Source organism: Bos grunniens, chromosome 23 (genome assembly GCF_055505025.1).
Source record: "Bos grunniens cultivar Pamir isolate PY7600 chromosome 23, Bosgru_T2T1.0, whole genome shotgun sequence".
Lineage (NCBI taxonomy): Eukaryota > Metazoa > Chordata > Mammalia > Artiodactyla > Bovidae > Bos > Bos grunniens.
Genome location: NC_141187.1, coordinates 23,654,479 through 23,681,332, shown reverse-complemented (window position 1 = coordinate 23,681,332; position 26,854 = coordinate 23,654,479). Strand labels below are relative to the sequence as shown.

Genomic DNA, 26,854 nt, shown 5'->3' with positions numbered 1-26,854 from the left:
GGAGATTCCTTAAAAAACTGGAAATAGAACTGCCTTATGATCCAGCAATCCCACTGCTGGGCATACGCACTGACGAAACCAGAAGGGAAAGAGACACGTGTACCCCAATGTTCATCGCAGCACTGTTTATAATAGCCAGGACATGGAAGCAACCTAGATGCCCATCAGCAGATGAATGGATAAGAAAGCTGTGGTACATATACACAATGGAGTATTACTCAGCCATTAAAAATAATACATTTGAATCAGTTCTAATGAGGTGGATGAAACTGGAGCCTATTATACAGAGTGAAGTAAGCCAGAAGGAAAAACATAAATACAGTATACTAACGCATATATATGGAATTTAGAAAGATGGTAACGATAACCCTGTATACGAGACAGCAAAAGAGACACTGATGTATAGAACAGTCTTATGGACTCTGTGGGAGAGGGAGAGGGTGGGAAGATTTGGGAGAATGGCATTGAAACATGTGAAACGTCATGTATGAAACGAGATGCCAGTCTAGGTTCAATGCACGATGCTGGATGCTTGGGGCTGGTGCACTGGGACGACCCAGAGGGATGGTGTGGGGAGGGAGGAGGGAGGAGGGTTCAGGATGGGGAACACATGTATACTAATTAAATAATTTTCTATTAAAGAAAAAAAATAGAAAAAAAAATCATTTTAAAATAAGGGAATTGGGGAGATTTTACTCCCAAAAAGGTTAGTCTCAGGATCCAAAGGAAGTAATTCCCCTTATTTCTCAATCAGTAGAGAGCAAATCGGAGAAGGCAATGGCACCCCACTCCAGTACTCTTGCCTGGAAAATCCCATGGATGGAGGAGCCTGGTAGGCTGCAGTCCATGGGGTCGCTAAGAGTCGGACACGACTGAGTGACTTCACTTTCACTCATTGGAGAAGGCAAAGACAACCCACTCCAGTGTTCTTGCCTGGAGAATCCCAGGGACGGGGAAGCCTGGTGGGCTGCCGTCTATGGGGTCACACAGAGTGGGACACGACTGAAGTGACTTAGCATAGCATAGCATAGAGAGCAAATACATCTTGTGCGTTTTAATATCCAAGGAATGGTTTTTAATAAACCTAAATGTTGTGGACCCCAAATCACTAACTCCAGTAATAATTTACTTCTCTATAATTTAAAAAGGAGAATTAGGAAGTTAAGAGACAAATGAAGCATAATAAAATAAGCTTATTAATGCACTCAGTGTACTAGTTTTTGCCTTAATTCCTGCCATCTAGGCTTATCTTACTAGATTCACAAAATCCATAGGCTAGAAATGTTGTGATATACAGTCTTTAATGTTGAACTTTGTGCTACAGGGAAAATATACTCAGAAGACAAACAAGAACTATTTTCATATAACCGTAATGGCATTTTTCCTATTGATTTGTCATGTATTTTTTCATGTATTTTGAAAAATAATCTGAAGTTCTCAAAGCAGTAAGAAGATCTTCTTATTTATTTTCCTAAATATCTAAAATTTCTACAAGATGGTCATAGATTCCCAGTCAATGAACCAAACATACCTAAATTATCCAGTTGTCTATGATTTTAAATTCTTCACACATTTGTAAAACAAAAGCAATTTAAATATTATGTATTCTCATATCCAAATAATAAATGTTGAAAGGAGTCCTCTAATTCTACCTTGTGATATAGATTCTGTAGAATGTGTTTAACATATTGGACTTTCAGATTGAGAGAATGAAATGATGCTTTCCTGGTCAAAAAGATAAGTAGTTTCCACATTTTCCATGGGACTAGACTTTGGGTTACAAAGTATCCTAAGTGAATCAGCAGTTCTGTTATAATTTTTCTGGTTTTTTCTCCAGATTTAATAAAAGAAATATCCAAGATAAATTTCTAATTGGTTGCGATCCTTGAAGGAAGGTAATGATCTTACACATTTGTAACATCTTTGGAAAGGAATAAAATAGAAAATCAATGAGAGACCTTTCTTCTCTGCTCTTATGTTTATTTACAGGAGTTCTGATAACAGAGAAAGTACCAAAAAGTTATTTTAATAGAGTTTGAATTTGAATTTTAGTGACTCAGCTAGTATTTATCCTTACGCACAGCAATCAAACACTCTTATCTTCCCGCATATACGTTACAGCAACTAGAGCAGGGATAGGCACATGGTAGGAGTCGGATTAATTTTTGTTGAATCAGTCATTCTTACATAGACTTATGCCTAAGTGATCTTAATCTATGTCAGATGTTAATTCTCAATCATGTGCTTCCAAGCAAGTCCTTAGCTTCCAAAAATAGTTCTTCATTTTTAATTCATGTTTTATAGAGTGAAGAAATTGGTTGCAGAAGGAAACAATTCTTAGATATAACTCATTATTACTTTTTCAGGAAGCTTTGCTGAGATGCTAAATATCTACACGTATTTTAATAGCAAAAGCTTCTGTTGCTATAAAACAAGGGTGACTAATGCTAGCCAGAACTCTTTTCTACACTGATTCTTAGTGCCCTTCTCGGGTGTGGTAAGACAGAATCAATAGACCATTGCTCCTAACCTTTACTTATGAGAGCTAGGGAACAATTTCAGCTGCTCTTCTTCAATATCTACTATAATAAACCATGGAAAACTTGTGGATGAGTTCAGAAATAACTCCAAGCTACATAGAAAAAAAAGAGAGAAATGCAATCTCACTTTTTAACCTTGGCTGTTTATGCATTGAAATTTATAAATCCTGCTTGAGGAGACTGGCTTTCCTTCAGGGTACAAATAATTTCCAAACGCATTATTATGCTGTCATTATTTATGTTCACATATACTTTAAATAAAATGATATGTATCATGAAGTCACCTGACCACTCTGGTATCCAGTACATTTATGTATAAAAAATTAAATTTTCTCAGTGGTAATTTCAGTCTAAAATTCTGTTCTCAATTTCCTATTATATTGAAACTCATTTTTTACCTTTCTGACATTAAAATAGTATATGTGATTTACAAAACATACTTTGGAATGTCACATGATTACTGCAGTTTTATTTCCAGCCTTGGTCACATGGCAATTTATGCCCATAATCTTGTAACTGTTAAAAGTTTCTTAAAGAAAGTGATCTCAAAAGGAATCAGCATAATAGATTGCATTTTTGTGTGGCAAAACATCAGCTTTTTTCTACCAACAGTACCTTTGAACATCGTACTATTCAACCAAGCATAGATATGTTCTTACCCTTAATAAGCCTCAGTAATCAAAGATTCTTTTCTTTCTTCTTTCAACAACACCTGAGTTAAGACAGAAGATCTGTGGACGGTTTTCTCCTAAGAAATTATTTGCAATGAAGATCCTTCTCGTTTTCTCTATTTCATTCTTCTTTGATGTCTTCATTCTACCAGGTAAAATGAATATTATTGCCAGGAGGAGTCAGCTTTAAATAAGGGGGATATCAAGATTTTTTAAGTAAATATCATTAATGTTATAGAATCATATTAACACCATAGCAGGACAACATTATATTTATTTGCAGCCCCTAATGAGAAAATAATTTGGATAATTTTAAGGACATGAACTAATAAAGACTGTAGTTCGCTAAGTTTGTAAATCGTTGGAAGAAAATACTTACTGTGATTTCATCAGTCCCTGAAGAGTGTATCTATTCAATATTTAAATTCTACTAAATTTAATATACACTAATATACTTTTAAAAATTGAAATGGAATGAATTTAGGTTTGGAAATTATTCATCCCACATTTTTAGAGTATTGATAACAGAGGTTATGTGAAGTTTAATGACAAAGGTGTGTATAGACAAAGTTATGGTTTTTCCAGTAGTCAGGAACAGATATGAAAGTTGGACCTTAGAGGAGGCTGCATGCCAAAGAATTGATGCTTTCAAATTGTGGTGCTGGAGAAGACTCTTGAGAGTCCCTTGGACTACAAGGAGATCAAACCAATCAATCCAAAAGGAAATCAACCCTGAATATTCGTTGGAAGGACTGATGCTGAAGCCGAAGTGCCAATACCTTGGCCACCTGATACGAAGAGCCAATTCATTGGATAAGCCCCTGATGCTGGAAAAGAGTGAAGGCAAAAGGACACAGGGGCAGCAGAGGATGATATGGTTAGATAGAATCACTAACTCAATGGACATGAATTTTAGCAAACTACAGAGCAACTTAATGTGCAGCAGTCCATGGGATCACAGAGTCAGACATGATTTGGTGACTGAACAACAACAAATAGCATTTATTATATCCATAAATGAGATTAGCTGCATGTCTACTCTCTTCCAATTGAATTCTTCCTTATCTTGCTGCTTTCCCTGAAACACCAAGATATCTGTCGCTATTGATATCAGAGATGATCACCAACAAATATCTCTGAAGTATCCTATTCTCTCATTGCTACTCTGCTCTAATGCTCAAAAATAAATGTTAACTTACAATTTCTTCACAAAAGTGGAAAAGTAAACAAGCTTGAAAATATAACCCATATAACTCAAAGATTGCAATTAATTTAAATGACTAATTTTTTCCTTCATCATCTTCATAAAAACTTATTAGAATATGCTCACTAAAATTCCCTCTATTTCCATACATATATATTATGTATATTATATAAATTTCAAAATGCACTGATGCTTTTTCTTGTTAATAACAATGATTGTAATAGCTACCACCTGTTCTACCTTTTGCCTACATTAATTTATCTGTTCTGCCTTTTGTCTACATTTATGTATTTTTCCTTATGATGGCTATGTAAGGTATCTTAGGAATAACCAAATCTTCCATTTACTGATTCAACCCAATTTTAAAGAAGTGTGTGCTACTTATTTATCATTTTCTAAAGCCTCTTATAGTATATAGGACCATGAAGTAAAGATAAGTACATGAATGTCTTCACTTTGGAAACTTATTTTTTAACTTCTAAAGTTATTTTTTCTTTTACAGTGGGCTCTAGGTCTGTTGGAAATACTTTGTCACCGTCAAAAGTCACATGTCTACGGAAGCTTGAGAAACTACACTCAGAGACACGTAATTCCTCTACAATAATTGAAAATGCACAATATGGTACAGAGGAAAAACAGAAAGGTAATAAAAAACAAATAGAATTATATCTTGCATATTTTAATTACTATCTGTCAAACAGAAGGAAGGAAATATCCTAAGGATGCTTTTAGCCCAGTTACTTAACTCTTCTTGTCTTTTATCTTCTAGGCTTATGAGGGCTGAATTTCTTGGTTGTTTTTTTTTTTTGGTCATGCCATGCAGCATGTGGGATCTAAGTTCCCTGACCAGGGATTGAATCTGTGCCCCCTACCTTGGAAGTGCAGAGTCTTAACCACTAGACCACCAGGGAAGTCCCTGAATTTCATGTTTAAAGTGGAAAAGAAGCTCCTATTTTACGTCATAGGGTCTTATTTTTGATGAAACTCTTTCTAGACAAATGTCCTCAGTATTTCCAGGCGGGAAATTTTCCAACCATTGCTTCCAAATTTCTACTTTTTTATGTGTTGTTAGTACCATGAAGCTTAAGAGTAAGACTTGTCTCAGTTTTTCTTTTATCTGACAACTGGCAGATTTTATTTTTGTTAATTACTGCTGCCCACTGTTTGTAACTCTGATAACCTTGGCTATCATACATAAAAGATATATATAGAAAGAGTAATTAAGGTGTTCTAATGAATGCCATGAAAGGTATAATTAAGATAATTTGAAGAGGCAGCTGAACAACAAAAGTCCAGACTGGGTGCTGAAGAATTGTTTAAAAAATGTTTTTTCTGTTTTAATCTTTATCTCAATCATGATTTAGGTTTTTATTCAGCAAAATACCTTCTAAAGCGAGAATGATATGAACACCATGCGAGTGATACAGATAAATTTCTGTGGGAGGGTAAACAAGGAGAGTTACTTTGTGACATTATTCAGAAAAAGACTTAGTGATAAGGTCTTTGGTCGAGTTTAATCAATCATGGGTCTCTTTTTTTTTTTTGCCAGAGTGTCATTGCTAAAGCTTACCACAGTGCTCAATATATGCTAAGTCACTTCAGTCGTGTCCGACCCTGTGCAACCCCATAGATGGCAGCCCACCAGGCTCTCCTGTCCCTGGGATTCTCCAGGCAAGAACACTGGAGTGGGCTGCCATTTCCTTCTCCAAAGCATGAAAGTGAAAAGTGAAAGTCGTGTCCGACTCTTAGCGACCCCATGGATTGCAGCCTAACAGGCTCCTCCGTCCATGGGATTTTCCAAGCAAGAGTACTGGAGTGGGGTGCCATTGCCTTCTCTGGCTCAATATATAGTAGGAGCTCAATAAAGATTGATTGAATCAATCAATAAATGAATAGATAGATAAGTGGATAGAGGGAGAGAGAAGAACCAAGGAAATAGTCTTCAGAAATTCAGGGATCAAGATAGCAGAGTAGGAGGTAGGGGAACTTATGTCCCCCCGTGAACACACAAAAATGCCATCTACATGTGGGACAGCCCTCGCTGAAAAATAACTGGAGACTGGCAGAAGGACTCCTGTATAAGCAAGGCTGTGAGAAGGATATACGTGGACTAGGATAGGAAAGGCCAAGTGATGAGTGTCCCTGGGAGGGGTTTCCAAAGAAAAGGGAGATTACACAGGAGGAGATTTACCCTGGGGAGGAAGCATTTCAAACCCCTTATTGGGTACTCCAGCCTGAAGTTTCTACAGAAGAAAAACAAGCCTCCTTAGCTGTTTGGGGGCTGCTAGGACTAACAGAAAGACCATGGGAAGGCTGGACTTCACTCATGAGAATCCCTTGCACATACTGACTTGTCTGGGAGCCAGGGTGGAGAGGGTGGATTGAGAACTATTCCAGTGGCTGCCTGGCTTCTCATGACCACTCTGGCATATGCCCCAGCCTGAGATGAGTGAACACCCCAGTGCCACTTATTCCACGTTACAGCATTGCACTAGTCCTAGAGCTGCCACAACTGGGGAGAGAGCTGGGCCATGGGATAAGAGGTGACTTGCACACTTAGCAGCTGGGTGGGGTGAGGGCAGCCATTCTTGGTGTGTACTCTGGCAGTGCATTAGAGGCAGCTTGGAACTTGGACAGCAGCCAGTCTACCGCAACCTGTGTACTGATACGTGCTGAGAACCGATACAAGCCTCACCTGCCCTGTGGGTTCACAGCAGGGTGGGGCTAGGGGAGTTTGGGGGAGTGATTGTCTGTGAGGGACAAAGAGGACTTGGACCCAAGGCTGCATCTGAGCAAGGCAAGGGCAATAGTTTCTGGCACGTGCATGGGTGGTGGCTTGGAGGCAGCTTGGATACCCTTCTGTAGCGGCTGCTGCAGCCTGGGTCCCGTCATGAGCCAAGAGCAAGCATGAGTCCCTCTTGCTTAGCACTCCCTCCTCTAGGGCAAGAATCTCAGTGCTGGGAGAGCAGAGAGCACATATTTAAAGGAAATGGAGCCAGCTCAGACCTGACCCTCAGCAACTAGAGATCCAACTTTACCCCTGATTGTGCAACAAATACCACTCAGTAGAGGAAAAGCCCTATGTTTTCCTCTACTTTTCCTCAGTAGAGGAAAAGCCTCACACCTGCCTTCAGCTCTGTTCCTTCCATCTCCAGCCCCACTACCTGCCAAGGTGATAGCTACCATCACACACTGAGAAAACATTTGATTTGTACCTATATCAAATCTACCTCTTCAAACAAAGCACTGGGCACATGTAAACTGAATAGGGATCCTCCCATATAAGGAAACCCCTTCAGGATCACTGCAGGTAACTCTTTCACCTAAATTCACAGAGAAAGCTAAGCAAAATGAGAAAGCAGAGGAACTGGTCTCAGTTGAAAGAGCAAGAGAAAAATAAATAATAAAATGGAGATAAATAATTTACCAGGTAAAGGGTTGAAAACATTAGTAGTAAGAATGCTAACTGAATTAAGAAAAAGAATAGATGGTGAAAGAACATAGTGAAAAATTTAACAAGGGACTAGAAAATATACAAAAGACCTGATTGTGAATGAATAATTTAATAATTGAAATTTAAAAACACACTAGAAGGAATAAATAGCTGATTAAATGATACAGAAGAATGTGTAAGTGATCTGAAAGGTAGAATAATGGAAATCACTCAATCAGAGACTTTTGCTAAAAGAAAAGCACACTTTAAAAATATGAAAACTGTTCAAGATATCTTTGGTATAACATCAAGCATACCAACATTCACATTATAGGGATCCCAGAAGGAAAAGAGAGAGAAAAAGAGATTTTGATTTGATGCAATTATATTTAAAAACCTCCAAACCTAAAGAAGAAAACAGATAACCAAGTAGAGAAAGCACAGAGAGTCCCAAACAAGATGATCCCAAATAGACTCATTCTAAGACATATCATAATTAAAATGGCAAAAATTAAAGAGAGAAATCAAGTTCCTCCTCCTTGTGAAGATGCAGCAAGAAAATGGCCATTTATGAACCAGGAAGTGAATTCCTCGCCAGACACCAAATCTACTGGTGCCTTCACCTTAAACTTATAGCCTCCAAATCAGGGAGAAATAAATGTCTATTGTTTATAAACAAACAAAAAAATTCTAAAGGCAGCAAGAAAAAGACAGAGTCATTCGTAAAGGAACTCTCATAAGGCTTTCAGCTTATTTTTCTGCAGAAACTTTGCAGATGGAAGGGAGTAGCATGATATATTTAAAGAGCTGAAAGGGAAAAACTTGCTATCTATAATACTCTATCCAGCAAGATTGTTATTTAGAATTGAATAAGAGATAGAGAACTTCTCAGAAAAGACAATATTAAAAAAGTTCAACAACACTAAAACTACCCTAAATTTCTTCTCTAAGTAGAAAGAAGTAAGAATCTATAGGAAAAGGAAAATACCACTAGGAAAGGCAAATGTATAGTAAGAGCTGAGGATCAACCACTTCATACGCTAGTGTGAAGATTAAAAGACATAAAAATTGCAAAAGCCATCATAATTGAAATGAACAGCTATCAGACAAACATGAAGATGTAAAATGACACTGAAAATATAAAATATGGGAAAGGAGCATGATAACTCATAATCATGTATGTACCCAGCATCAGCTCTGTTCAGTCGCTCAGTCGTGTCTGACTCTTAGCGACCCGCTAAATGTACAAAGCAAATATGAACTGATGTAAAGGGAGAAATTGGCAATAACACAATAATAGTAGGGGCCATTACATCCCACTTACATCAATAGATAGATCATCCAGACAGAAAATTAATAAGGCAGTAGTGGTCTTAAATGACACAGTAGAATAGTTGGACTTAATAGATACCTATAGGACGTTCCATCCCCATCAGCAGATATACATTCTTTGTAAGTGCACATGGAACATTCTCCAAGATAAACCGTACACCAAGCCACAAAACTCGTCTCAACAAATTTAAAAGGATAGAAATTATATCAAGCATTTTTTCTATCACATAACATGAGACTAGAAATCAATTACAGAAAGAAAAATAGGAAAAACTGAAACATGTGGATACTAAAAAATATAGTACTAAAAAAACCAATGGGTCAATGAAAAAATTTTTTAAATCAGAAAATACTTTGAGATAAATGAAAATGCCAACACAATTTTTAAAAATCTATGGGATGCAGCAAACGCATTTCTAAGAGAGAAAGTCATAGCAATGTAGGCCTTTCTCAGAAAACAAGAAAAATCTCAAATAAACAACCTAACATACCATTTAAGAGAATTTAAAAAAGAAAAACAAACTAAGCTCTAAGTCAGCAGAAAGGACATAATAAAGATCAGAGAAGAAATGACTAACACAGACACACACACAAAAATAGAAAAGCTTAATGAAACAGAGCTGTTTTTTGGAAAAGATAAATCTTTAGTCAGGCTCACCAAGAAGAGAAAGGACCTAAACAGACAAAATAAGAACTAAAAGAAGCAACAGTATCAATCAATTGTTGTTAATGTTGTTCTGTCACTCAGTCCTGACCCACTCTCTGGCACCCCATGGACTGTAACACGCCAGACTTCCCTGTCCTTCACTATCTCCCAGAGCTTGCTCAAACTCATGTCCATTGAGTCAGTGATATTAATCAATACCACAGAGATACAAAAAAGTCATAAGACCATATTCTGAGCAGTTACATTTCAACAAATTAGACTACCTGGAAGAAATGGACAGATTTCTAGACAACGTGCCAATGTGTAAATCAAGAAGAAACAATTTGAACAGGCTGATCACTAACATCACATCAAAAATAATAAAAATACCCAGGAATAAAATTAATCAAAGCAGTCATAGATCTATAATCTGAAAATTATAAAACATTGATGAAGGAAATTGAAATGATACAAAATAATAGAAAGATAACCCGTGTTATTGAACTGGAAGAAATAATATTGCAAAAATGGTGACAGTATCTAAGGCAATCTAGAGATTGGTTGGACCACTCACATTTAGTGGCTCTAGAGGACAAAGGCATTAATCAATTGCAGGCTTTCCATGTATCCCTTATTGAGTCAATACCTAATCAATCAAAATTTGTAGAGATGTGATATCTATATTAGGAATAAGATATTTTCTGATTTACTTGACTTGCTCTGATACAGAGAAGAAAAATTCCAATGAAAAAATGAGAGAATTTCTTTTTCTCCCCTCTGTGGCCTGTGCTTCTTTTTTTAAATACATGTATTTCTTACCTGGATTATTAATTCCATTCACCCTTTTTTTTTTTTCAGCTGGAAGTAAAAAGCACTACGCTCTCTTTAATCTGACACATGCATGTATAATGTTTGGTGGTCAGTGTAAAAATAAATGTGGTGAAAACGAATTTAGGATGGTATATTGTGTTGTTTCTACATCGCTTTGCTGCATTAGACAATGTAAGCCTAAGACGTATAAATAACTGAAGAGACCGATTCAGAGAAAGAGGATCAACATGAACTGTCTTCTCACTACTTCATTACATCCATTACTTCATTCACAGCTTCGTGTTTCTGTTCATAAATCTCTAATAAATAAAGGACTAAATAACATACATTTCAACCTGAACCATTCATGAACATTGTGCCTACTTGGAGGAAAGAGTCAAGAGTGCAGACTAGAGCTTTGAACTTGGGAATCACAATAGAATGAGAAAATTCCATCATCGGACTATGGTGTTAAATGAAGTTCTGGGGACAATTCTATGTTTAATGTGAAAAGCATGCTGTCAATGATTGGTTATGAATATCAATCATTCTTTCAGAAGAGACAAGAGTGGAGAAAGAGTTTATGAGAGATGGAAGGTATGTGTTATCCCTGGAACTAGTGAAAATGGTTGCAAGAGCTTTGAAATGTGGAGTCATTGTAACTTTCTTAGTTACGCTTTTCCTCTGTTTATTGATAGAATTCTAAAAATAAAAATAATTCAAGAAACATAGCCTGTCTTTTGAGAAAAAATAACTCCAAATGGTAGTATAGAAGGGAACTATTTGAGTGAAGAAAGAGAAGATAAATCTCTGCAGCTTATGGTAACAATAATAATAAATTTGAAGTGTTATAATTGCAACTTTTTGTTTTGTGTTGTGTTTTTAATATTTTCTCATATCACATAATTCTATCAGCTTGTCATCAGCATCTCTAATCTTGATATTTTCCTTGTATGTACATAATTCTGGGAAAAAACAATAGAATATATATATATATATGCATACCTATATGATAAGGTAAAGCTAAATGCAAGAATGTGTTGCCTGAAGGATGGCTTTAAAGGGAAAAGGTTAGTAGCAGTCTTACTGCATAATCTAGCTTAAAGGGTTTACCCTTATTGAAGCTTCTAGCGAAATCTAAGAATACTATCATGGCTGTGTGCTTGGCTGGCAGTCCTGATTATAACACAACTTCTAATGTATCAACTAAAGCTTTCTATGAACCAGAAAGCAGGCTCTCAGCAGATACCACATCTGCCAGCATCTTGATCTCGGACTTCCCAGACTCCAGAACTGTGGGAAATAAATTTCTGTTGTTTATAAGGCAAAAAGTATTAATCAATTAATATTAATTAAAATACTCTGGCCGTCAAAGGAGAAGATAATCCCTTTTTACAACATTTTTATTGGGGTATAGTTGATTTATAATGTGTTAGTTTCAGATGTACAGTAAAGTGAATCTGTAATATATACACATATATATATATACACATATATCCACTCTTTTTGGAGTCTTTTCTTGTATAGGCCATTACAGAGAATTGAATACAGTTCCCTATGCTATACAGGAGGTCCTTATTAGTCATCTATTTCATATATAGTGGTGTGTATATGTAATCACTTTTTAAAAAAGTATTCAAGGAAGGTATTACATAGGATGAATGAGATTTGGTACTGAACAAATTCCATGAAGGCAGAAAGCATCTATTTTGTTCCCTGGTCTCTCTAGAGGCCAGCAGAGTATGCGACATATTTTAAGTGGTCAATTAAATATTAACTAAATGATTGAATGTATAGGTGGCTAGAACAAAAGATCAAAACTAAATATTTAGGAATTCCTAGCTTCTGGAGCAGGAAAAGGAAAAGGTATAAGGTAAGGAATCTTCAGAGAATTCATACAGGTACAGACATGGATTCACACAAAGTATAAGATAATTTCCAGGAGGATTTTGGGGCAATGGTGTCAAATGATAAGAATTGACAGAAGATGAGGCCTTCTTTGATAAGGTAAGCATAGCTCAAGTTTCTCATTTTGAGAAGATTCCAAGTGTGTCTGATTGTATGATCTCCTGAGAATTACCTTATAGGATAAATAATAATATTTAAGAGTCAAATAAGAATGTGAGGGAAACTATTTATCTATGCTTTTGTTTCTTTACATTCTGTTATATCTGCCTCATTTGAGGTTTAGTGAAGAAAAGTTAACAAAATCTCAATATTAACAATAGAGATAGGACATATCTCAAGTCTCCATGTCTAGTGGCAGTTTTAGTTTTGAGGTTACATAGGAATCATTATTCGGAGAAGGCGATGGCACCCCACTCCAGTACTCTTGCCTGGAAAATCCCATGGATGGAGGAGCCTGGTAGGCTGTAGTCCATGGGGTCGCGAAGAGTTGGACACGACTGAGCGACTTCACTTTCACTGTTCACTTTCATGCATTGGAGAAGGAAATGGCAACCCACTCCAGTGTTCTTGCCTGGAGAATCCCAGGGATGGGGGAGCCTGGTGGGCTGCCGTCTATGGGGTCGCACAGAGTCGGACACAACTGAAGCGACTTAGCAGCAGCAGCAGGAATCATTATTATTAATAACTCTCTCTTACTAATTAGAAATGGTGGCAAAACAAGGGTGGACAGGCCTGGTTTTACAAGAATCAGAATATTCAAGCACATATGATAATGATAAAATTCACTTATTTAGCATAATTCATATGAAAAGGTTTGAATCCACCTTTGGTTAGTGGCCTGAAAATCTTGGAATTCCTATGAAACCACCTTCCTCAATGTCACTATTGAAATCATTTACTAGGCATGCATGCCATTATATGGACTATTAATAAAGTTGTAGTCGTGGTTTTTGATTTTTGATTTTTGATTCCCGATTGATGTGGAAATGCAAATTCATATTATTATATCACTCAGAATTTACTATAATTCTTTGTGCTACAACTTGTATTAAATCTTTTATAAGATTACTAGTTGTAAGGCTGCAGAGACAAATGCAATCTTTTGAAAAATTCCTCTCTTTGTAGTCTGTGCCTATCGTTGTAAAGCTACTTGTCTCTTTGTTTTTTGTTTTTTTTAATAAATGTCTTTAATAATAGTCTTCAATTTACTTAAACCTTTAAAGCTTTATGTCCTAACTGTGTTTTCATTCATTTTCTATTACTGATTTTTTTTAATGTGCCCATTCATTTGGATTTTATATATCCAAGCATTTCTTTAAACCTCTAGATAATGACACTTCTCTCCATAAGACAAGAAAACTCTTTTTTAAAATTTACTTTATTTTTTAATAGACTGCCTTTCAGGGCAGTTTTAAGTTCACAGCAAAATTGAGAGAAAGGTACAGAGACTTCCCCCATAGTACCTCCTCCCACATATGCTGGCAACCCCCATTGTTAACTTCCCCTAGGAGAGTGATGCATTTATAACAACTGTTGAAACTACAATGACATGTCATTTTCACCCTAATTCCATACTTTACCTTAGGGTCCACTCTTGGAATTGTACACTCTATGGGTTTTGACAAATGTATAATGACATCTACCGTTAGAGTGTCATAAAGAGTAGTTTCACTGCACTAAAAACCCTTTGTATGCCTATTCATCCCTCTCCTCTTCCATAACCACTCAGTTTAGTTCAGCTCAGTCACTCAGTCATGTCCACCTCTTTGCGACCCCATGGACTGCAGCACACCAGGTTTCCCTGTCCATCATCAATGCCTGGAGCCTGCTCAAACTCATGTCCATTGAGACAGTGATGCCATCCAACCATTTCATCCTCTGTCATCCCCTTCTCTTGCCTTCAATCTTTCCCAGCATCAAGGCCTTTTCCAATGAGTCAGCTCTTCGCATCAAGTGGCCAAAGTATGGGAGTTTCAGCTTCAGCACCAGTCCTTCCAATGAATATTCAGGACTGATTTCCTTTAGGATTGACTAGTTTGATCTCCTTGCAGTCCAAGGGACTCTCAAGAGTCTTCTCCAACACCACAGTTCAAAAGCATCAATTCTTTGGCACACAGCTTTCTTTACAGTCCAACTCTCACATCCATTCAGGACTACTGGAAAAACCATAGCCTTGACTAGATGGACCTTTGTTGGCAAAGTAATGTCTCTGCTTTTTAATATGCTGTCTGCTGCTGCTGCTAAGTCGCTTTAGTCATGTCCGACTATGTGCGACCCCATAGACGGCAGCCCACCAGGCTCCTCTGTCCCTGCGATTCTCCAGTCAAGCATACTGGAGTGGGTTGCCATTTCCTTCTCCAAAGCATGAAAGTGAAAAGTGAAAGTGAAGTTGCTCAGTCGTGTCCGACTCTTAGTGACCCCATGGTCTGTAGCCTACGAGGCTCCTCCATCCATGGGATTTTCCAGGCAAGAGTACTGGAGTGGGTATGCTGTCTAAGTTGGTCATAACTTTTCTTCCAAGGTGCAAGCGTCTTTTAATTTCATGGCTTCAATCACCATCTACAGTAATTTTGGAACCCCAAAAATAGTCTGTCACCGTTTCCATTGTTTCCCCATCTATTTGTCATGAAGTGACAGAACCGGATGCCATGATCTTGGTTTTTGAATGCTGAGTTTTAACACAGCTTTTTCACTCTCCTCTTTCACTTTCATCACTTTCCTTTTCGCTTTCTGCCATAATGGTAGTGTCATCTGCATATCTGAGGTTATTGATATTTCTCTTGATTCCAGCTTGTGCTTCATCCAGCCTGGCATTTTGTATGATGTACTCTGCATGTAAGTTAAATAAGCAGGGTGATAATATACAGCCTTGACGACTAGCAACTATTTATATTTTTAGTTTCCATAGTTTTGCTTTTCCCAGAATGTCATACGATTGGGTTGGCACCATTAAGTGCATAACTTTTCAGACTAGTATCTTTCACTTAGTAATACATGTTTAATTCCCCTATATCTTTTCATGGCTTGATTGTTAATTTAGTTTTAAGCACTGAACATAATTCCATTATCTGAATATATCAGAGTTTATCCATTTACCTACTGAAGGCCATCTTGGTTGCTTCTAAATGTTGGCAATGATGAATAAGCTACTGCAGACATTTGTGTGAAGGTTTTCACGTGGACATAAATGTTCTGCTTCTTTTACTAAATATCAAGGAGCATGTCCACTGGATGGTACAGTAAGAGTATGTTTATTTTTGTAAGAAACCACCAGTTTGTCTCGCAAAGTGGCTATTTCCATTTTGCACTCCCACCAGAAATGAACAAGAGTTCCCACGGCTCCACATCCTCCTAGACGTTGTCCGTGATCTGAATGTTGGCCAGCCTACTAGGTGTTTAGTGATAGAAAATTTATTTTCATTAAAGTTGTGTTCTGCACTCACCCTGCGTTGGTCTTTTTGCTGGGCTCAATTTATCCATGCTATTTCATATCTCACTCCACAAATAAAAATTACCTCATAATATGCCAAAAATCTAAATATAAAAAGCTAAAACACTAAAATTGCCAGAAGAAAATATAGGTTAAAAGTCTGCTTTGTAAGTTGTATCCTTGCTCAATGAAATTGCATGGAAAAAATCTGATTACTATTCTGCACACCAAACCTTCTTTAAGAAGAAGATTGTCCCATGGGCTACCTGTAGCTGTCCCAGTTATGCATACTCTGCTCTTCACCTTCTATAAACTGACAATCAGGAGCCATATAACTGAGTGCTTCAGAAAGGCAAATGTGAAGTGGTACATTTTATCACTTAATTTAATGGATAGTGGTTTTCAGAGCAAGAGTGTTTAGGATTTCTTTGACATGTCTGAGGAGTGAATAGGATAAGGAGGACCCTTGATATACAGTATCCTTCCCCACTGCCTATCATTCATCTATGGAATCTTGTATGTCTTTCACATCTCGTAATAATTTATTCATCTCATCCCTACTATCAGCAGATTGACAGGACAGTGGTTAGAAAAGTTTAAATAACTTAAGAGTTATTGTAGAAAATAGGTCAGGCTTTTGAAAGTGTCTCTGATGGAAACTTTCACATTTGGTCTCTCTTGTTGTTTTTGAATTTCCTAGAGATTCATTTTTAAATATTCTAAACCTTGCCATTCCTTTATCTATAATCATTTATTATGATTCAGGGGCCAGTTAATGTGGTGGTGAGGTTAGTGGGAGGGGACACATGCTTTAAATCTGTGATTTTTTTTTTTTAACTGCAACATGAGAGGATTTGATTAGACTCTCTAAGCAGCCTCACATTCTTTACCAAACTATGACACAGATTCTGACTCTCTGGTTTGTTTTTCTGATGTTTTGTAGAGTGTATGGATCCAGTTTCCTAGAGTAATATGTGGAGGCTTTTAGCAGTATTAGCATATCAGGATCTTGTTAGAAATGCATTTGTCAGTCTCCATTTTAGACCTACTAAATCAGAGATGCTGAGGTGGGGTCTTGCAATCTGTTTTTAATAAGCCCTCTAGGGGATTGAGATGTAGCTAAAGTTTAAGAACAAGTATCCTAGAAACTCTCTTGACTGTGATAGGATAGAATCAGTTAATTGCTCTGGATGCTGTGTAGTACCTGCAGCTCTTTCTCACATATATGAAGTAATAGACCTGGGCAGTGTGCAAATTGGATCAGAAATCACCTCTAGTTCCATAAACAGAATTAAAACCATTGAACCTAAAATTGTGAAATCGGATGATTTATTATATGAAATTCATTTCATACTCAAAAACCTATTGTGTAATTTCCCATACTCATTAGCGACTCCAGAATGATCATGTTAATTTAAATAATTACACGTTCTGTGAATCGAAATGTCATTCAACCTCTATCCCTAGTTCTCATTGATTTCATCTGTTAATAGAAAAGATATCAATAGAAACTTTTAACTGTAATTCCTTTAGACTTTTAGCTAAAATCCTGTAATTCAGACATTGAGACATAATTTAATACTAAGAGTATTAGAACATTTAGCTTTATATGTAACATGTAATAGAGGATTTGTGTTACTATCATGTTTTTACTTTGGATTGTTTTAGCAATCCAAACACATATCCTTTGAAGTTCCTTAAAGATTGTATTTTCATGAGAGTCTATTTAGGGTAACACAAGTAGGTTTTACTTTTATGAAAAAATTTAATAATGATTTTTGTGACCCTGTTCTTTGAACATAGCACTAGTCAATCAAGCATACAAATGTTCTTGCTATTGGGAAGCCTCAGTAGTTAAAACCACTTCCCAGGAGAATCTATAAATAAAAGATTTCTCTGTTTCCTTATTTGAAAACATTTGACTTGGAAAAGAAGACCTGTTGGCCCTTTTTTTCCCTAAGAAACTTTCTACCATGAAGATTCATCTCTTTTTCTTTATTCTACTCTTTGGGGTCACAATTCTACCAGGTAACATAGAAATGGTTATGGGCATACTTGTGCTAATGAATTTGAGGAAGAATCAGTTTTTCCTTGTTAAACGTATAGTAATAATATAAGGATTAAAAGATCTTTAGGATAATGCAATGTCGTACTCTGGATTGAACTCTGGAACATAAAAAAAGCAATAGTGGGAAAACTGGTGAAATATGAATACAATGTGTAGTTTAATTAATAGTATAATAGCAATATTAATTTTTTAATTTAGATAAACGTACCATGGGTAAGTGAGACATTACCCTGAGGGAAGTTGGTCTCTCTTATCTTTGGAACTCTTCCATAAATCTAAAATGATTTCAAAATAAAAAGTGTAAAATGCCTGAAAGATCAATTCATTAGTCTCATCACCTTCATCCTGAAACAGAGTTGATTCTTGCGGGAAAACATATTCTTTGACATAATCAACTGGTAAGTGGTAGTTGCTGCGGTATAAGGGAGAGAACTATTTACCTCTTTCTTCTTTTTAAGCTATTTCAGTCTATTTCCAGTCTAGAAAGACTTTCTTAATATTCTGTCCTTGATACTACAGGCAAATCATGTCCCTTGTTGGCCTTTCTTAAGATCACATGAATGTTGAGTGTAATAACTTGTATATGAGCTATATTTTTCATGAGATCTTCCCCTCAAGGATTATCTCATCACATCAGGTACCTAACAAGATTCTCTTCTCCTGAATTAATGTGTAAGTATGAACTGTACAGAATAAAATAGTAAGTTTTGGAGATGGAGAGATCACTGAGTTTTCCCTTCTCCTTAAAGAGTTTAAAGTGAAAGAGTAAGCTCAAATCTGTCCAGTTTATACTACTGGCACTGAAATTAGGCTCAATTCACTCGCTCAGGAAAATATTATTTTGTAGTAAGAAGCTGACATTTTTAGGACGAGTGGAAAATGTAATAGATACGTACGAAAATGAATTAACTTATTCTTTCTTTATGAATATTATAAAGTCCATCGTGACAATTTTCATTTTTGTCATTTCATAAAAAATTTTCACATAATAAACTGATAAATTATCTTTTAAAGGTTGTAAGTGAGAAAATTCTACATAGGAGCAAAACATCAGGAAAGTAACAAAATAATACAATCAGTTGTTAATTTAACTAGGAAATAACTCCCTCTACCTCCATTCAAAACTTGTTAGAAAAAGGATCTCTGAATTTTTTTCATATCTAGAAAGGACCAAAAGGAAATTCTACACAGATTCATATAGCTTTTAACATGGGATAAATCTTTTTAAATTTCTTCTTTTAATTTCAACATTAGCTAAAATTAGTAGATCACTATGGCAAGTATTTTTATGTTTTATTGGCATAATTTTTCCTTATAACAACTGTATCAGGTGCTCCTAATAATGGCTAATATTATTCATTAATTTATCAATGAATTTTAAATTATGTGTTCTGTAGACTTAGAAATTATATACCACTTGAGACACAGTGGCATAGATTACAACATCAGTGATATTAACTTTTTGTATATTTTTTTCTTGTAGTTTCAAAGTGAGGCCATTATTATTGTTAATCACACATGTACCAAACTTTTAGAGAAATTCTATTGTTAGTGATAAAAATATAAAAGTAACAGAAATATATCAAGATACATATTTTCTTAATAAAATTATAAAGTGTATATGTGAAAATTGGATACTTTTAGACAATAATAAAGCAATAAGAATGTTATCTTTCACCTTGTAGTTAACCAACATATGGTGGCTGAACTAAACTGGATAAAATTAAATGTCTTATATATGACTCTAGAGTTCCTCAGTTGTTTTTTTGTATATCACCTTCAGATGGTGGAAGTTCTCACTCAAAATTCAGATACAAAAACTCATTCATTTCCACTCCAACAGTTACAGATGAAAAAGTGTTTAGAAAAAAATCCTTACATTTTCCATGCAGAGAAATTTCCACTGAAGTCACTTAGCCTTCCTCTTCATTTTCTAGAGGTTATAAAGGCTCAAGTTCAAAAGTCTGTTATTGCTAACAATCACTTTTCTTTGTCTGCTGTGTACTTTGGACATAGGATGGTATAGCTTTGTACAAAAAATGGTAATCATGATTTTCCCTCTGTTTTCAAAAAGGTTAATGATAGTCTAAGAAATAAGATAGCAAGTCAGTGAAAACAAAAACAAATTATGGGTTGAATAGATACTTTAGGAGATGTCATGCATGTTTTTAGCTTAAAATATTAAGTAGAGTTTTATATATTGTTTAAAGAAATTCCCTAACATGTGAAAATGCTCTAGATGCCAGATGAATGATGCTATGAAGTAATTTGTGAGAGCAATAGAGAGATGACTTTTTTGAAAGTGATCTACAGAAATTTCAGAGAGAAGATAGTATTTGAACAGTGTATCTGAGGACAGAGACACTATACGTTTGGCTTCTCACTACATTGCTAGAACAGTGATTTTCTTGCCTTTTTTTCCCCAAGGACTTACGGATTTATTACTTATTTATTATTGGAATTTAGTTGCTTTACAATGCTGTGTTAGTTTCTGCTCTACAGCAAAGTGAATCCTGCTGCATATACATATACCCCGCCTTGCCACTGCAGAGCACTGAGCCCTGTGACATACAGCAGGTTCTCATTAGTTATCTATTTTATACAAAGTAGTGTATACGTGTCAATCCAAATCTCCCGATTCATCCTCTCCCCTTTCCCTGCTTGGTGTTCACAGGTTTCTTCTCTATGTAGAACAGTGGTTTTCAATGAGGGGCAGCTTTGCCACCAAGGAGACATTAGGCAGTGTCTGGAGATCTTTTAGTTTGTACTACTGGTACTACTGGCATCTAATGGGTAGAGGCCAAGGATACTGCTAAATATCCTTCACTGAAGAGGATCACATCCCACAGCAAAGGAGTGTCCAAAGGGTCCATAGTTCTTAGGATGAGAAACCCTGCCCTGGGAGGTGTCACAGAGTCAGACAGGAAGTGAACTTAACAGTTGAATGAATAGATGGATGCTTGCAAAGATGAGTATCAGTGATCCAGGGACACAAGCTTGGGGAATACTCATATTTAGAGGTGAGAATCAGGAAAAAGAAAACAACAGTATTTTTAGAAAAGTTAAAACAAGGGGAAAAAAGGGATGTGGTCAGTTTAGGATGGCATATTGGACAACGGGGTTAAATGTGACAAATCTTGTCAAAATGAGCGTAATTCAAGTTTCTATCACTGGCAAATTATTTATGGGCTTGGTAATAATAACTCCCCTAAAATTATTGAGTGAATAATGATATTTAGAAGTTAGTCTTTAAACTGTGCAGAGTAACTTTTTTGACTGTAAATTGTGTCATAGTCTGCATTGCCTAAGTAATAGAAGACAGCTAATTTTTAATAGAAGAGGTAGGTTTTATACCAGTTATTTATACCAAGAATATGAATAAAGAATCTGAGTCTATGGTCCCACTAATAAGTATCACGACTCACCACCAACTGTTAGAAATATAGACAGAATATCTGGACAGGAAGACCTGGGCTTTAAAGGAATTATTGGACACCAAACCTTAATGAATGACAGAAACTAGTGGCAAGATTTATTTGCTTTTATACCATGAATATACAGTAAATATTTAAGCCTGACCTTTAAATTTAGGATTCTCCCATGCTATTTCTCCTTACTCTCATTGTATTTTAAGACGCATACCTATCAAAAGTGATGTTAATGTTTTAAAAGTCTTCAAAATAAAGGGCTTCTGAAAGTATGTGGGTTAGCAAATGAAGTAAAATATGAAATTAAAATAGACTGAGTTAGAATGGATATTAGAGGCTATCAGTCCAACATCTCTCAATTCCCTGAGTACTCCCAACTATCCTAAATAATCAACTTCTAGTGAGAATCAACCTCCAAACTACAAGATAAACCATGGAGCTTGGAGCATAATTTTTAAAATCATATTATGGCCAAAAATGGACCCATCTTTTAGTCACTCTTCTTTTTAAAAAAATAAATGCTGACATTAAACATATATATAAGTTCATTTCTTTGGGGGGGAAGTAAGTCTCAAGATATACAAGAGAGTTGTAGAAATTCAGACAAACTGTCTAACATTGCATCTCCTTCCATTAAAAAAAAAAAAAAAGTGAAATCAAGCTGCAATAGAAATCTCTAGAAGGAGAATTCACAAAGCACAATTACTGGGCTTTGCTCCATTGTGTTCAGTCTAAATGTGTGTGAGAGTAAGAGATAAATCATGTGGACTTTTATGGTTACTTGGAACTATCCTACTGTTGCTATTCAGTCACTTGTAAAAAGGAAGTTGGCACACCTAACTGCAGTCCAAGACACTTTCTGATATCCAGGATTTACCTTGCATTAAAGGACAATGCATTCACTTAAACTTCCTCAGTAAGATTTTCACAGTCATAAATTAGAAGGAGGCTTCTTTTGTCCTATTCTATGCTCTTTTGCAGGCTTTCCTGGTGGCTCAGATGGTAAAGAGTCTGCCTGCAATGCAGGAGAGCCAGGTTCCATCCCTGGGTAGGGAATATACCCCAGAGAAGGGAATGGCAACTCCAGTATTCTTGCCTGGGGAATTCCATGGACAGAGGAACCTGGCAAGAAACAGTCTACTGGGTCATGACACAATCCCATGTTGGACACAACTGAGTGAATCCCACATCACATGCTCTTTTGCTTCTCAGATATTCTCCTTTTAAAATATGAGTGTCATAGTTAGACTGCTAATTTCAGTCATTGTTTCCTTCTTACAGCAAGAAAAAGATTTCCACACTATGGTAGTGTGGATATGAGGAGAGAGTGCGCAAAAGGTAACGGTCGATGTAAAACTGAGTGCCATATATCTGAAGTTAGGATTGCTTACTGCATAAGACCTGGATCTCTTTGCTGCTTGCAGAAGTACAGATGACAGAAGACAAGAAAGAGACACAAGCTCCAAGAAGAAGGGACCAGTGTTACTGTCTTCCTTCACAGCCTTTCTGTCCATCCTTCTAGGCCTGTGTATCACTATCGTGCACAAAGAATTAAATAAAATTTAATAGTGAACCATTCAGAAGTGGTTCTATGTCACACACGCATCTGGTGCCTTTTATTTCCTATTGATGTCTCGGTACCAGAAACAAGCATGATTTCTTTTATGCAAGTTCTTCAAGAACTATTCACATTTCTATATGCCCTGTGCCAGTTGCCATAAACAATGCTGGAAGAAACCCTAGGTCAGAGGTAGTGACCCATCTTATTTCTGAGATACATGCCTCCATGGAGATGTGCTGCTATTTTGTTATTAAATGCTGTTTATAGACTATCCCATGGAAAGAAGTATAAATCCACTGAATGTGTGAGGTAAGACACTGAGATACAGATCTCTCAAGTGTCCCCTGAGAGAGACAGAGGTGGAGTGAGAGAATGGGAGAGTGTAAACAGAAGAGCAGAGGAAGGTCACAGTCACTCCAGTTCCTACCCAGCTGTTTACATAGTGAAGAAAAAATCTGTATCTGGAGAATGAAGAGGGAGTGTGAGGGGAAGAAAATAATTTCATAAAAGAGAATTCTGACCTAGGAAGTCAGTAACTATGACTAACAGGTGAATTCAGCTCCTCCATCCTGAGAGGTGAGCCTGTCTGAGGAGACACAGGCAGCAGATGGTAGGAGGAGGGATCTTCTACCTTTAGCTCCGCTCTGCCAGACTCCTCTCACTACCTCCTCTGAAGGTCCGACGGTAGGTTTCCCCACGGTCCTCTCAACAATGCATACATATCATACATTTTCTACTCAAAACATGCAAATTCTTCTTCTTTTATGATTTTAGGAATACAATTTAGTAAATTGTATCAATTCAGAATTCTTTTTAAAAGAAATCATCAATACCACAACAGAATAATAAAAGAGAAATTTCCCTTCCTCCTAAAATAAATAATCCTTTGGTCATTCAACTAAAGAAAAAAGAAATCTATTGAGTGGAGACTTATGTACCAGACTTGGACTCAGAAGGATGCAAGTATTTGCTGCTACTGCTGCTTCTAAGTCGCTTCAGTCCTGTCCGACTCTGTGTGACCCCATAGACGGCAGCCCATCAGGCTCCCCCGTCCCTGGGATTCTCCAGGCAAGAACACTGGAGTGGGTTGCCATTTCTTTCTCCAATTCATGAAAGTGAAAAGTGAAAGTGAAGTCGCTCAGTCGTGTCCGACTCTTAGCAACCCCATGGACTGCAGCCTACGAGGCTCCAGGCCCCAGCTACTCTCTTGATATGTTTACCATTGTGTCTCCTCCCATATTCTAAATGCAAATATGAAATCTAAGGGTCTATGTGCATACTGAACATTATCTATTACTGAAAAATGCATGGAAAAATCATTTTTCCCTATTTAGATAACATTTCTAGATATATTTCTTCCACAAGAGACTGTTTAATTTTCAATTTTAATTTTATTTTAAAGTTGAATTTATTTTTTTTAAATAATTATTTTAATAAACATGAGCTCCCATTGAAAGTGAAAGCTCCTTAGTCGTGTCTGACTCTTTGTGACCCCATGGACTATACAGTCCATGGAATTCTCCAGGCCAGAATACTGGAGTGGGTAGCCTTCCCTTCTCCAGGGGATCTTCCCAACCCAGGGATCAAACCCAGGTCTCCCACATTGCAAGTGGATTCTTTACCAGCTGAGCCACAAGGGAAGCCCAGCCACAAGGGAATACTGGAGTGGGTAGCCTATCCCTTCTCCAGCGGATCTTTCCGGACCAGGAATTGAACCGCAGGCTCCTGCATTGCAGGTAAGCTCCCATTAAGAAATAGTTATTTGCTAGGCATACATTAGAGGCTTACCTGCACTCTTTCACATTTTAACAACTTAAAATAGACTTTGTTTAATGTGTTGCCTTGTAGTGTAAATATCTTCAAAAGTATTTTTACAACATCCATTTCAAAAAGACTTTCTCAACCTTAGCACTTATTGATATTTTAGTCCAGACAATTCTTTGTTGTGGCAGCTGTCCTGCACTCTGTCTTTAGCAGCAAGATTTTTCTCCCCACTCCAAGCCTCTATCCATCAGATGCCAATAGCACCCTTTCCCCTTAATTGTGACAACAAAAATGTCTAACTACATTGTTAAATATCTCCTTTAGGGGGCAAAATCACTCATGGTTTAGAGTCATTCATTTATAATTAAGCACTCTTTCTCACAGATATGTAAAGATATAAATGGAAACCAAAAAAATCAGCAGTGTTTTCAGACAACCAGTAAACGTCCCATTTTACGAGATGAAATATCTCTTTGTTTATAAAAACCTGTAGCTATTTTCTTTTATGAGAACAAATTAGATATTTATGAGAACAAGTATCTATTAATGATTTCTTTTAAAAAGAATGCTATTACAAATGACCTAGAGATGATGATACGTTGATGACTCCAGAAAAAAAATTAGCCTAACTTTTGAACAGTAAATATACCAGTCACATGAAGGATATTAGTAATTTAAATGCTTGAGGTGAAAGTTTGAGTATTATCTACCACCAGATACTGGGTCATCATTACCTCAAGACCTGTAAAATAGAATCGGGAAGCCTAATATACTATTAATATGGAACAAATAAGAATTGAAGTTTTTAGTGACCAGCAAGAAATGGTAGATGGTGAGAGGTTTCTTAGAAGACATTTGAGGCATTTCTGAACATGCACTATAAAGAAAACCAAAACCATCCAAAGTTTTCATTTGGTCTCTCCTTGTTTAATCCAGTGTATATTCAAGCTGCCAGTCTCTGCCTTCAGAACAAGGAACAAATGTGATAATCTTGAAGAAGGTAAACCCATGACTATCAAGTATGAAATTAATATTCTTCCCTGCAGAAATCTTTTAATTGCATATGATATAAATTGAAAATTCTCTAGAATTTAATGAAGTTCTGCAGCCAGAAAAGAAAGAGATGTCACAGATTATTCATATTGTCTTCAGAATTTATTAGCCAAAAAGGAAAAAATGCTTATAAATGCGAAGATTTCTGGTAACTTTCTTGCTCATGCACTGTAACTTTCATTACATTTATTGACCAAACAGCTAAATAATCTTAAATTAGTTAGCTCTCAAGAGCTGAAAGTTTACATTTTCCCCTCCTTTGGCCCAGAATCTAAATTTCCATGACATTATGTATTTCCCTTTATTTTTAGTGTCCTGTCTCAATTGGTCTTGATGAAATAGACACCACAGGGTATCGGATATTTTTGCTATTATTCAGTAGCTCAATAACACTTAATCAATTAAAAGCATCATGTTGAAAACATCGAATTCAAGGGCAGGACTAGGAAAAGAAGAATTACCATACAGTCCTGATATCATGCATTCAAACCCGATCTATCTCAGAATTTATTTGACCTCAGTGTCCTTGGGCAAGAATAAAATCTAATTTATTTAGACAGCATCTGATTAATGACTTGTTTCTTCCCAGGTATGATGTCATGGGTTTTAGATTTGAAGATTTAAAAAATTACAGCTTCTGTTTTAAGGCACTCATTTATTGTTTACAAACTTGAGTTTTAAATACTATTCAATTTGATAGAGTTAAAAAATAAATAGCACAGGGGATCTGCCCCCAAGATCAACATCAACTCATAATACTGACTATAAGTGAGTTAGATTCTGCCTTCCTCACCCCTTCATTATTTTTACCAATTCAATAAATACTAGTTGAGAACCTACTGTGGACTGTAGCCTACCAGGCTTCTCCGTCCATGGGATTCTCCAGGCAAGAATCCTGGAGTGGGTTACCATTTCCTTCTCCAGGGGATCTTCCAGACCCAGGGATCAAACCCAGGTCTCCCGCATTGGAGGCAGATGCTTTAACCTCTGAGCCACCAGGGAAACC

The 26,854-nt window shown here is 36.5% G+C and overlaps 2 protein-coding genes across 2 annotated transcripts; both read left to right on the top strand.

Annotated features, from left to right (window-relative positions):
• The first annotated feature begins 676 nt into the window (after positions 1–676).
• LOC147346942 (beta-defensin 112-like) lies at positions 677–11,496 on the top strand. The gene is made up of 3 exons (XM_086370752.1): positions 677–3,363; positions 4,918–5,058; positions 10,685–11,496. Exons 1-3 carry the CDS (start codon positions 3,306–3,308, stop codon positions 10,849–10,851), a joined length of 366 nt encoding a protein of 121 aa, XP_086226878.1. The 5' UTR covers positions 677–3,305; the 3' UTR covers positions 10,852–11,496.
• A 6,451-nt stretch (positions 11,497–17,947) lies between these two features.
• LOC147346941 (beta-defensin 110-like) lies at positions 17,948–22,906 on the top strand. Its single transcript, XM_086370751.1, has 2 exons — positions 17,948–18,002; positions 22,752–22,906. Exons 1-2 carry the CDS (start codon positions 17,948–17,950, stop codon positions 22,904–22,906), a joined length of 210 nt encoding a protein of 69 aa, XP_086226877.1.
• Positions 22,907–26,854: the final 3,948 nt, after the last annotated feature.